At 39.9% G+C, this 13466-nt stretch overlaps 1 protein-coding gene across 3 annotated transcripts in view; it reads left to right on the top strand.

Annotated features, from left to right (window-relative positions):
• The window catches only part of abca3b (ATP-binding cassette, sub-family A (ABC1), member 3b), a 110891-nt gene that overhangs the window by 73162 nt on the left and 24263 nt on the right, over window positions 1-13466 (top strand). For all 3 annotated transcript variants that reach the window (XM_043711548.1, XM_043711549.1, XM_043711550.1), the window contains exons 22-26: window positions 1216-1435; window positions 2491-2649; window positions 3117-3289; window positions 4918-5046; window positions 11837-12028. In XM_043711548.1, coding sequence (XP_043567483.1) covers window positions 1216-1435; window positions 2491-2649; window positions 3117-3289; window positions 4918-5046; window positions 11837-12028 — 873 coding nt within the window. The remainder of the gene's footprint in view (window positions 1-1215; window positions 1436-2490; window positions 2650-3116; window positions 3290-4917; window positions 5047-11836; window positions 12029-13466) is intronic.

The following is a 13466-nucleotide window of genomic DNA, read 5'->3' as shown; positions in this document are numbered from 1 at the left end:
CCACTCCCTCCACCACTGATGCTCTGTATCAGCAATGTGTACTACCCACAGATGCACTGCAGAAATTCACCAAAGATCTTGAGACAGCACCTTCCAAACCTACAACCATTTAGAAGGTCAAGGGCAGCCAGCAATGCCCATATCCCACAAATGAATAAAGAAAATAAAAAATCTCTTTAACTCCGTGTTTGGCCATTTGATGATATCCCCATTCCACCTCGGGTTTTATTGAAATTGTCTTTCCAGAAATAATTCTCTGTAGTGAAAGTCCTCTATAATTGCGAGTCACTGTAAATGTGTTCAGAATCAATCATTATTTTTTGAATAATATTCTACCTTTGCCCAACAATCATAATCAGCAATGCCTTAGTATAAACCAGAGGTGGGGAACCTTATCATGTTGGAAGGCCGCATTATGTTCGTTGTAATCTAATAAGGCCGCATCCAAGAAACTTCCATTATATATTCTTCAAAATTCACATTATTTTGTAAAAGTCTAACTACTATGTACTAACTAACTAAAAAAAAAATGAAAAAAAATGTTAATTCTAAAGTTAACTCTCTGGTATTTTAAATACGTTCATTTTAAGATTAAAATAAAAATAATAAAGGACGAAAAAAACATATTAATAAAAAATAAAAGATTTGTTCTGCAAAATTTGGATTCATTCAAAAGGCCACCCACAATGGCCTAGAAGGCCGTATGCAGGTTCCCCACCCCTGGTCGAAATCCTCTGCAAAACCTGTGGCTCTGACACTGAGGCGCTTTATTGCCTAGCATGAACAGGATCTGTTTGGGCTCTCGATCCTTTTTTTTATTTATTCACAGAAAATGGGCATAGGCCAGCATTTATTTCCCATCCCTAAATGTTAAGAGTTAACCACATTGCTGTAGGTCTGGAATCATCTATAGGTCACATGATGGCAGTTTCCTTTGCTCTAGGACATTAGTGAATCAGATAGGTTTTTGCAACAATCAACAATGTTTCAAAGTCACCGTTAGACTCTTAATTCCAGATTCTGCCATGCAGGACAAATGCAGGTACCCAGAACATTACCTGGTCTCTACATTAATAATCTAGTGATAATAACACTAGGTCATTGTCTCCCCCTTATTATGAGACCGGACCTTGAAGTGAAAACAGTGTGATCCTCGTAATATTAAAAAAACACAATAAGTGGACCGAGAAACATATTTACTTTATTTGTTTTCAGGTGATGTTCCAGATCTTTGATCTGCAACCTTTCACTGTGCAGCAGCATCTTGGAGATGTATTGATACTTCTACTCCTTTATGGCTGGTCCATTATCCCCATCATGTACCTCTTCCACCACCTCTTCACTACAATTGCCACAGCCTACACCAGAATCACCATAATCAACATCTTGACTGGCACAGCCACCTTCTTGGCCATTACAATTATGAACATTCCAGGTACTTCAAATTAAGAGACTCCAAAATAGGAGTTTAAGGTTTGAAAATTCTACTCTACTGCTCCAAGTCACTGTAGAATCTTGATGTTTGAATATTGCAATTCGACTGTGAAAGCTTTGACACAATGTACTGTATTAAGATCATATTTATTTCTGTGCCAGGCCCTGCATTATTGCTGTCATTGGAACATGTATTGGTGCTATCACAATGTCCTGCATCAATATTATTATGGTATGCTTCATTGGTGCTTTCACAAAAGTACCATCAGAAGGCCATGCCTTAGTCTACTCACAGTAGGAATGGCATGTGGTGAAGGTATATCACTCTGTGCAGATGCTATCATGGTGTTCTTCATTTGCACTGTGGTGCAAATACCAAAATCCAGTTGTTTCCCAGGATTTTGCAGAGATTGACAAGGAAGAGCCAGAAAAGCACAGAAACACTTTGACACAGAAGGAGGCAATTTGTTGAAAACAGAGAAAGAACTTTCTGATCTGGTCTTGCTTTTCAGTTCTTGGGCCATTGCCATGTTGGATATGGCACTCCAGGTGCCTATCCAAGTAGTTCCAAGTCACCAGGCATTACATGCATCTCATTATAATCAGCTCAAGAAGAACATTGACAGTTTAATTATGTGATATAAGAGAAAGACCAGTTCATCTAACTGCCCTTGAAGAGAGCTTGTTTTTAGGGAAGGAGAAAAAAAAATACAATTAATAAAAGTATGCACTAGTTTCTGAGGCAGTACTTTTTTCCACCAATTCTAGCACTGTACGTTCCTATAGGAAATTAGTCTGCTGAGTTTAGGGACCTCCATTCAGTTCTGTTACTTCTTTCCCATTATTGCCAGTTTGTGAACTTGATTTTTTTTGGCAGCTGAAATGTTTATGATTTGAGGTAAATAAAATCAGGTGTCCCACCCAGTGGGAGCCACCATACTTGTTTAGGGACGGGTGAAGGTTATGGGAGTGGGGTTTGGTTGGCAAGACTCGTGAAAAATAGTTGAGAAATATATTTAATCCAGCTTCATTATATTTAATTGTTTCTTCCCACAGAACTTGATCTGACAGACCTAGCAAAGATCCTGGATGCAGTGTTTCTTGTGTTACCCAATTACTGCTTGGGACAGGCTATCAATGATTTTTACCAAAATTACCAATTGATTGCAGTGTGCACAAGAAGCCCACTTGCCGAGTATTTGTGCAAAGCATTCAGTGAGTATGCCTCCAGTCTCAAATGCCTTTACATACAGTACTTATGATCAGGAAGGACCTGGCAGGAGGAGTGATGATGATGTGTTTGTGATGATATATCATATAGTCAGACACAGAAATAATGGAAGCAAAAGGCAGTCAGAGAGAAGTGGGTCTTATCTCACGTTGTGTTCAGCCAGTTCCAGTCTTTTGTAGCTGACTAATCAGTAAGTACACAATTAGTGTTTTATGCTTCCATTAATCATGTGGTTAAATTAAACATACTCACATGGCATGTGCATCTATAATTCACATCACATGAATGTGAATCTCTAATCTTCTGTCTCTTAACTATCTACTACCAACTGGTCTGAGTTGCCTAGATACAGAGAAATGGAAAAGAAAGCAAGAAACTTTCAGCAATGTTAAAATTTGATATTATGTCTAATAAGCCTGTTCTCACCTTGTACGTTTTTGATGTTTTGCAGATATCACCTATCAGACTGACTACTTTTCCTGGGAATCTCCTGGAGTTGGCCGCTTCATTTTTGCTCTGGCAGTCCAGGGCTTGGTCTTTCTGACTTTCCTCCTCCTTATTGAGTTCAGTTTCTTCAAAGTATTGTCCAATTTGTTCCATTATATTGTTTGGAGAAAGAGAATGGTGAGTTCAAAGAACACAACAGTTAGCTAATTAATTAACCATGTGAGGCTGAGAACAACTTTTCTCTGACTTGCTACATTGACATTGCTGCCAAGTGAACTTGAGGAAACGTAAGTGAACATTACCAGACTACTTGCTGCCTGTGTTCTCTGTTACTGAATTTCTGGTTTGAATTTAATCAGAATATAATTATAAGAACAAATAGTAATAGGAAACACTCAATTGAGTTGTATTCTGGAATTTAATTGAGAGGTTCAGGGTGGGAGGATGGTGGTTATATATGGAACAATGGATATCCATGAGTGATTGGAGAAAGTGAGGACTGCAGATGCTGGAGACCAGAGTTGAAAAATGTGGTGCTGGAAAACACAGCAGGCCAGGCAGCATCCGAGGAGCAGGAGAATCAACGTTTCGGGCATAAGCCCTTCTATGAGTGATATACAGGCTGGAATCGGTTTGGGGTGGTTCATACATTGGATAACTGATTCTGACCAGTGAGATACAGGCAAAAAAATCTTATTGGAGGGTCGAATAAATATCAGATAGCCAGGATAATTTACAGATTGAGATCAAAGAGTACAGTTGGCATAGCAATTATGCCAAATAGCAATAGCAAATACAGACTGTTATCTAATTGAGGGGTTCTGGGGGTTTATATATCGAACAGCAAATACTCAGGAATAAGTTACTGGCTGAAGTCAAATAGAGAAATTCCAACAGTCATTGATTTGTTGTTTTACACGGTTAGAGAATCCTCAAAGTGCAAAATCCCTTACTCAAGGGATTATGTAAATCGATTGGAACAAGTGGATTGGATTCACTGAATTACGTTTTTCTCATTCCTGACAGGATTCCTGAGGTCATTCCCACCTTTGCAGAAATTAACCCAAATCTGCATTGGGTCTGTCTCTGTCCCGGGCAAGTGTGGTGACCCCAGGGAAAGGGGAGAACCTTGAGAAGGGACAACCTGGAGAGTGATAGAGAATCTAGAGGATGATAGGTCTCAGAGAGTGGAGGTACTTGGAGACTGAAGGAGAAGCTGGGGATGGAGAGACTGGGGGAGGACCTAGAAGGTGTTCTCAGGGAGCAAGGCGACCTCAGAGTGGGAGGGAAGCCAGGGAGTGGAGGAAGCCTCAGAGGGGGAATTGGGCTGTCAGGACCTGGTGAAGGTAAAAGGGGAAGTGGAGAAGGATTAGAAGGGGGCTGCAGAGTACATGAACTGAGCTGTATGAGTGTTCTTCACTGTCAGTGAGCTTTGTCCTGGACAGGGGGTAGCTCATCATCAAGGACAGAGACTTACATAAATATAAATCAAACAAATTTCATTAAGAGAGATAAGTTTCTGTGTCTGTGTAGATTGTTTGTTTGTGAAGTTTAATGCAATCATTAAGGCAGAAAACATAAACCAAAAGTTCCGGAAACATGGAAAGGTCAGCCAGCATCTGTGGAGACAGAAAGCAGGTTAACCTTTCGAGAATTTACTGTTCTCAATTCTAGTGCAACATCAATACATTTCCTCTGCCAACACACATTAAGTGACCTGCTGTGAATTTCTAGCACATTCTGTACTAGTTATGTTTGAATGGTGTGGTAGGTATGAACATGCTAATATTTCTGCCTTCTATTAGGCTTCAATTTTAAATGGCAGCATATCACAGCCAGTTGAAGACTCTGATGTTAGGGATGAGCGTTTGAGGATAGAGGAGTCAACAGTTTCCGAAATGGACTACCCGTTAGTGATAAAGGACCTCCTCAAGGTAAGTGTGTTGTCTCCCAGCAATAGTGGTAATTCCAATTGCTGCAGGAAGCCAAGTGTGCAGTTATGAGAATGTGCTCAGTGACCTGTCTGGAACACCCTGCTTTAGGAAGCTTGGAGTTGTAGCTGGAGCAGTGATTTGCAGTGTAACTCCTTTTAATTGATCACTAACCACAGTGAGAGGTCACCTCTGACAATTCAATCCCTTCAGCCACCACCTGTTCTGCTGCATTAAACAGTGATGCACTTGAAATCAGGAGTCTGAACAATGAGGGCATCTCAGTCAATCAAAATATGGCATTCTAGATCTGCAATAGGGTTAGTCCTGTCACTCTGCTGTCACAAAATCCTACCCCACTCTCTACAAAGATCTTCGCTGCTTTTCCAAGGATCCTTCTGCTTCTAGGATGTTTCCTCTATCACCCTCCCATGTTCCTCGTTCTCCACCTGGATCTTCATCCATTCTACTGGTCTTTTGCCCCACTGTCTGTGCCTTCCCTCCCCCACCCTAAAACCTACCATCTCCCCATATTCTCCATGTTCCCCCATCATAAGCATAGAATATGAAGCTAAACTAGCCAAGAATATAAAAACAGATTGTAAGAGATTTCACAAGTATTGGTTCCTCAGAGACAGAGACTGGAGAAATTATTATTTTTTAAATTCATTGATGAAATGTGGGCATTGCTGGCATTTATTGCTAATACCTAGTTGTTCTTGAGAAGAAAGGGGGGCAAGAATGAGAAACTGGCAGAGACACGGAACAATTCTTTGTGTTTGTCATCATGGTAGAAGACACAAGTTGCAATTCCAGAAGATTAAAAAGAGAGTGGAACTTAATACAGTGAACATGAAGGAAGAAAGCAGAGTATCAGAGTCGCAATGACAGAAGGTGGGATGTGGTGTTCCTTAAGGTTGTGTGCTGGGGTTGCTACTCTTTATAATTCATCTTAACATTTGGTATCAAAAGTTAAATTTATGGAGTACATAAAATTGAGGGGTGATGGTTGTGATAAAAACTGATATATACATATTGTCAATATAATTTATTTTAAGTTTGGATTTGGAATTTGAGTCAGTAGCATATAGGTTTTCTGTGTCTGAAGTTGATCATCTTGTAAGCGTTTCTGTAGTGATTGTGATTTCTTTGAAAACAGTTTGCGAAGGCTACTTTGGCAGTCTAATGGGTTTGTGTTTTCTTTAAGAGTTTGCAACTTACGCTTAAGATCTGTTTTTAAAAATTCCAGACTTAGATTTTCTTTTAAGCTCAAGACATTTTTGTTTCAGTTTTACTTTGTTTTGGGCAATTCTCTGAAATCTTTGCATGGAGGTGCATATGTAGAGCAGTGCTCCTGAGAACAGGATTATGTGGTAAACTAGATAACTTTAGAGGAAGGAGTTAGTGATCATCCCGGACCAAAAGAATTGGGATAAAACTCTGAATAGGACTTGAAATTGAGTTGTTTTAACTCAGGAATAAACTATCCTCATCTAGGAATTAAAGTCACAATTATTTTAAATCTGTTGAGGTACTTGAGAAAGGGATTATGGTGTGAGTACATTCGAGACTGCTATTGGGTACTGTACAGGGCTGTTGATCTTTCATTTGAAGGTTAATGAGATTCTACTTTTACTCTGTGTTAAAACACTGTGAATTTGTTTTACAAGTAAACAGATTGGTTTATTCTATTTTATCTTACTTTCTTTTGCATAATAAATGCACTTCTGTCTAAGTTAAGAGACCACCTCAGTAAAAACCAAAACAAAAACATTTTTAATTTGCCAAGGCAGATGTGTAATAACATCAGCTGGAATCATAACTAGTCAATACTGAAGAGAACTGTAACAAATTACAGGTGACATTAACAAATCTGTAGAATGTGAAATCATTTGGTAAATTCATTAGATATGTGTGAGTTGGTACATTTTAATGGAAAAACGAGTAGGCTTACTTATTACTTGGACAGTGTAGGTCTACATGGGCAGAGGAGCAAAGGGATCTTGAGGTATAAATACACAAATCGCTAATAGTTGTGCCATATGTTTAGCAAGGCCATAAGAAATGTAAACCAAGCATTTGGGTTTTGTTTCTAGAGAGATAAGCATGAAAATGAGGTTACATTTTACTAAACCAGTGTGCAGAGCTTTCATTCACCTTAACTTGCAGTTTAAAATCCCTACATTATCAGCAGCTGTCTCTAAGGGGTGTTCCCAGATTCTTCTTTGTCACTGTGGGGCTGGTGCATAGCGTTATTTGCATCGAGGCTATCCTGTGTTTTGTTGGGATAGAGACTCTAGGGAATGAACAGCGTCAGATGTTTGGCCTAAAATTTCAGGTAAGTGGATACCTTTTTCTGTGATTCGAGTCAGCCAGAATAGTTCACTGTCGGGAAAATCTGGGTTATTAGAATCTTGTATATTTCAATAAGATCACTTCACATCCTTCTGCATAAGAGTATGGAGCCAACCTGCAAAAACTTTGCTCATAACCCAACCCTAGCATGAACTGATTGGGTTTCTGTGGTATCCTATGTAATCCTGTGAAATGGCAGAAATAGTGAACAAATATTTTATGTCTATTATGGAGGACTCAATTACATCCCTGAAATAGAGACAATCAAGGAACTAATATAAGTGAGGAATTAAAAGTAATTAGTATGAGGGAAGAAAAATGATTGGAAAACCTAAGGAACTAAGAACCAACAAATCCCAGAGCCAAAGGCCTGCATTCTAGGATTCTAAAAAGGATAGCAATGGAGATAATAAATGCACTGATTCTAACTTTGCAAAGTTCCTACATTCTAGATTGGTCCTGGTGGATTGGATGTGAAGAAAGGGGGAGAAAGAAATCAAGGGAACTACAGATCAGGCAGCATGATGTCAATCATTGGCAAGATGCTGGAATCTATTATGGATGTTGAAAATCATAGTGTAATCAGACATGTAAACATAGTTTTTATGAAAAATGTATTAAGAGATTTTAAGAATGTAATGGATAGAGTAAATAAAAGGGCCACGAAATGTAGTGTACATGGATTTCTAAAAGACAGGAAAGAGGTGGCACACAAAATATTACTAAGGAAGACAAAGGCTTGTGGATTTGGGGGTAACATATAAGCATGGATGTAGGATTGGTTAATGGACAGGAAGGACAGGAGGCATAAATTGTGCTTTTTCAAATTATGATTTAGAGGTGCCACTGTTGGACTGGGGTGGACAAAGTTCAACATCACACAACACCAGCTTATAGTTGAACAGGTTTATTTGGAAGCATGAGCTTTCGAAGAGCTGCTTCTTTATCGGGTGGTGAAGAAACTTGATGAAGAAGCAGCGCTTCGAAAGCTAGTGCTTCCAAATAAACCTTTTGGACAATAACCTGGTGTTGTGTAATTTTTAACTTTTTCAAGTTGGCAGCCAAAACCAGTGAAATTCCAGAAGAATCAGTGCTGAAGCCTCTATGATTTATGATCAATATTAATGACCTAGATAAATAGACAGAGTATTGAATCCAAATTTCTGATGTTATCGGCCCAGTTTTACAAATCTCTCGTGATAGGACAAGCCTGCCATCCCAGGAACAAATCTGGTGAATATTTGTTGCTCTCCCTCTATGACAATAATATCTTTCTCGAGATAAAGAGACCAAAACTGCACAGAGTACTCCAGATGTTGGTCTAACAAAGCTTCTACTCAATTGAAGTAAGATTTCAGTATTTCTGTACTTTAATCCTCTCACATGGGAAATTGTGTCTTACAAATTTGTTTGGGATTTTTGAAGAGGTGACCAAGAAGCTAAATGAGGGTAGTGCAGTAGACATCTACATAGGCTTTAGAAAGGCCTTTGACAAGATGCTGCATTTTAGACTGGTTACAAAGGTTAGATCACATGAGATCCAGAGGGATATAGTCAATTGGATACAAAATTGGCTTGAAGGTAGGAGAGAGAGGGTGGTGGTAGAGGGCTGTTTTTCAGACAGGCAGCCTATGACCAGCAAAGATTGGTATTGGGTCCACTGTTGCTTGTCATTTATATAGACAATTTGGTTTGAGAGTATAGAAGGCATTGTTAGTAAATTTGTGGATGACATCAAAATTGTTATAGTGGGCAGTGAAGAAGCTTATCTAAGAGTACAACGGAATCTTGATCAACTGTGTCATAGACTGAGGAATGCCAGATGGAGTTAAATGCAGATAAAAGCGAGGTGTTGCATTTTGGTAAGGCAAACCAGGGCAGGACTTACACACTTAATAGTAGGAACCTGAAGAGTGTTGTCGAACATAAAGATCTAAGGATGCAGGTACACCTAGAAAGTGGCATCACAGGTAGACAGGATGGTGAAGAAGGATTTCATCAAGGTGGAGTACTGAGTACAGGAGTTAGGACATCATGTTACAGCCATACAAGATATTGGAGATGCCACATTTAGAGTACCATGCACAATTCTGGTTGCCCTGCAACAAGAATGATGTTATTGAACTGGAAAGAGTGCAAAAAAGATTTACAAGGATGTTACTGAAACTGGAAGGTTTGAATTATAAGGAAAGGCTGAATAGACTGGGACTTCGTGAGGGGAGACCTAATAGAGGTTTATAAAATCAAATGGGGCATAGGTAAAGTGAATAGCCAAGATCTTTTCCCCAAGATAGGAGAATTTAGAACTAGATGGTATAGGTTTAAAGTGGAAAGAGTAAGACTTAAAAGGGACAGGAGGGGGAATTCTTTGACATAGAAGGTGGAGCATGTATGGAATGAGCTGCCGGAGGAAGTAGCAGAAGTGAATACAATTACAACATTTAAAAAACATTTGGACAGGTATATGGATCAGAAAGGTTTAGAGGGGTATGGGTCAAATGCAAGCAAATGAAATAAGTTTAATTTAGGAAACCTGGTTGGCATGAATAAGTTGGACCAAAGGGCCTGTTTCTCTGCTGTCTACCCCCATTCCTCTATGATATGTTTGGTGGGAACATAACATTATAGTGGGCGGCACGGTGGCACAGTGGTTAGCACTGCTGCCTCACAGCGCCAGAGACCCGGGTTCAATTCCCGCCTCAGGCGACTGACTGTGTGGAGTTTGCATGTTCTCCCCGTGTCTGCGTGGGTTTCCTCCGGGTGCTCCGGTTTCCTCCCACCATCCAAAGATGTGCAGGGTCAGGTGAATTGGCCATACTAAATTGCCTGTAGTGTTAGGTAAGGGGTAAATGTAGGGTTATGGGTGGGTTTCGCTTCGGCGGGTCGGTGTGGACTTGTTGGGCCGAAGGGCCTGTTTCCACACTGTAATCTAATCTAATCTAATCTAATAACGCATGAAGAGCTTACAAAGAGACTCCATAGGATACTGTTGGTTTAACTGATTGGGCAACAAGCTGTCAGAAGAAGTATGGGGGCAAATGTGAATTTATTTGCTTTCCATCATGAGAATAGAAAAGCAGAATATTTTTGAAAAGGTTAGAAGCATTTACATTATGATGTTCAGAGACTTGTGCACTTGGACATAGAATACAAAAAGTTAGCACCTGGGCACAGCAGACAATTAGGAGGGAAGATGGCATCTTCTTATCTTGCAAGTGGAGAGGGGTATGGGTCAAATGCAAGCAAATGGAATAAGTTTAATTTAGGAAACCTGGTTGGCATGGATAAGTTGGACCAAAGGGCCTGTTTCTCTGCTGTCTACCCCCATTCCTCTATGATATGTTTGGTGGGAACATAACGCATGAAGAGCATACAAAGAGACTGCATAGGATACTGTTGGTTTAACTGATTGGGCAACAAGAAGAAGTATGGGGGCAAATGTGAATTTATTTGCTTTCCATCATGAGAATAGAAAAGCAGATGTTCAGAGACTTGTGCACTTGGACATAGAATACAAAAAGTTAGCACCTGGGCACAGCAGACAATTAGGAGGGAAGATGGCATCTTCTTATCTTGCAAGTGGATTGAAATGGAAGAACAAGAAAGTCTTGATACAATTGCAGTGGGCTTTAATGAGACCGTACCTAGGGTACAGTATGAGTTTTGATCCCCTTTTCTCTGGAAGGATATACTTGGAAGCATTGCAGTGACAAGTTCAGTACATTGGTCCCAGGGATAAGAAAGTTGCACTACTGTTCCCTCAAACCTGTATGGCCATGCAGCTGCTAAGAAGCTTTGAGCATAGTTTCTATGTGCGACAAGACACATTAACAAGGAATGCTGAGGAAACTAAAACATAGAGCACAGACCTTAAGATAAGGATGAGCATTTAGGATTGAAGTAAACAATTTCTTCACTCAGAGGGTTGTTATTTGGCATTAGAAGTGTGACACAAAAGGTTATGGATGCTCTGTCATTGATTATATTCAAGGCAAGATAAATTTTTGATCTCTCAGGGAATGGGCAGAAGTGGGCAGAAAAGTCAAGGCAAAAAGTCACCTGTGATCATATTAATTGGTGGACCAGCCTCAAGGGCCAAATGGTCTCCTCCTGATCATATTTGTTAGTGTTCTTATAAAAGGCTCAATAGAAATTCATTTCTTTCTTTTACACATCATAGAATAAACACCTCTGCTCTATTTTTGTAGCCACAGTTTTGCTGGTTGCCCTGCAACAAGAAGGTTTGACATAGAAGGTTCATTTCGGGTGACTCAAGATTTTGATGTTCAGGTGGGGTTTGGAGTTGGGAGGTGTTGAGGATTGTGAGGGAATGGCCTTCTCATGTTCAAGGTGGTCACTACTTGACATTAACTCCCAATTGCATTAATGTTAAAGTGCTCGTTGATCTCAAAGTTGGACTTCACATTTTGTCTTTCAGATTTATCGCAATGAATCAACTCTTGCTGTTAACAGGATTTTTTTAGCTGTAAATAAAGGAGAATGCTTTGGACTACTTGGGTTTAATGGAGCTGGAAAGACAACCACCTTCAAGATGTTGACTGGTGACGAGAAAGTGAGCGGAGGGGATGCCTTTATCGCAGGTTACAGCATTCTGAAAAGCAGAAATAAAGTGAGCACTTGCAGACTACTCATCGTACATAGTGTTTTTAAAAATTTGTTCATGGAATGTTAGCATCACTCGCTAAACCAGCATTTATTTACCATCCCTAATTGCTGTGGAGTAGATGGTAGTGAGCTTTTTGAAAGACTATAACCCTTAGGATGTAGGAACACCCATAGAGCTGTTAGGAAGGGTGTTTTAGGATTTTGATCAAGTAACACTGAAGGAACTGCAGCATATTTCAAAGTCAGGATGGTGTATGGTTTGGAGAGATAATCGCAGTACATGATTTTCCTATGCACCTGCTGTCTTGTCCCTCTAGGTGGTTGAGGCTGCGTACTTGGAAGGTGCTGTAGAAGGAACCTTGGTGAGTTAGTGCAGTGCATTCCACGGACAGTACAAACTGCTGCTACTGTGAAGAAAGAGTGAATATTGAATGTGGTGGTTAGGGTGACAACCAAGCAGGCTGCTTTGTCCTATGTGGTGTTGAACTTCTTGAGTGTTGTTGGGGCTGCACTCAACCAGGCAAGTGATGAGTATCCTATTACAGTCCTGACTTGTACCTTGTAAATGGTGGACAATCATTGGGGAGACAGAATGCAAGTTACCTGCCTTAAAATTCCTAGCTCCTCACTTATAATTGTGGCCACAGTGTTTAAATGGTTCCCAGCTCCAAACCCCAGATATCAGAGGTTTCTGCACTAATATGCAGCAAGATTTCGACAATGTCCAGATTGGATTAATTGGCAAGCACCATTCATGCCAGGCAATGACCATCCCTAATAAAATAGAATTCAACCATCTCCCTTTGACAGTCATTAACAGTTAACAGGCTATTGATAAATCACAAACTATCAATCTCCTGCAGGTTACTATTGACCAGAAACTAATATTGTCCAAGTGTTGCTGCATTTTGGCACAGGCACCTCTAACATCTGAGGTGTCATAAATGGTGGTGAATATGCTGAATATGTCAGTGATCATCCCCACTTCTGACCTCATGGTAGAGCGAAAATCATTGATGAGGCAACTTAAGATGGTGGAGCCTCGGACACTAGATTGCGGAATAGTGAAGGTATTATACTAAAGTATTTTGACTGAGATAGTTGACCTCCAACGACCATATCTTCCTTTGAATTAAGTATGACTCTAACCAGTGGAGAGCTTTCTCCCAAATTCTTATTGACTCCAGTTATGTTATGACAGTTTGATGCTATATTCAGTCAAATGCTGTCTTGATGTCAAAGGTACTGTCTCCTCTGAAGTTAGTTCTATTGTCCATGTTTGAACTCAGATTATTATCAGGAACTGAGTGGCACTGGCAGAACTCAAACTAACTATCAGTGAGCAGATTATTTCTTTGCAAGCATTGCTTGATCACTATTAGCAACTGCTTCCATCACTTTAATAACTGAGAGTAAACCAATAGGGCAATAATTGGCTGGAT

Source organism: Chiloscyllium plagiosum, chromosome 21 (assembly GCF_004010195.1).
Source record: "Chiloscyllium plagiosum isolate BGI_BamShark_2017 chromosome 21, ASM401019v2, whole genome shotgun sequence".
NCBI lineage: Eukaryota > Metazoa > Chordata > Chondrichthyes > Orectolobiformes > Hemiscylliidae > Chiloscyllium > Chiloscyllium plagiosum.
Note: the sequence above shows the minus strand (reverse complement) of the source record. Positions and strands in the feature narration are given on the sequence as shown.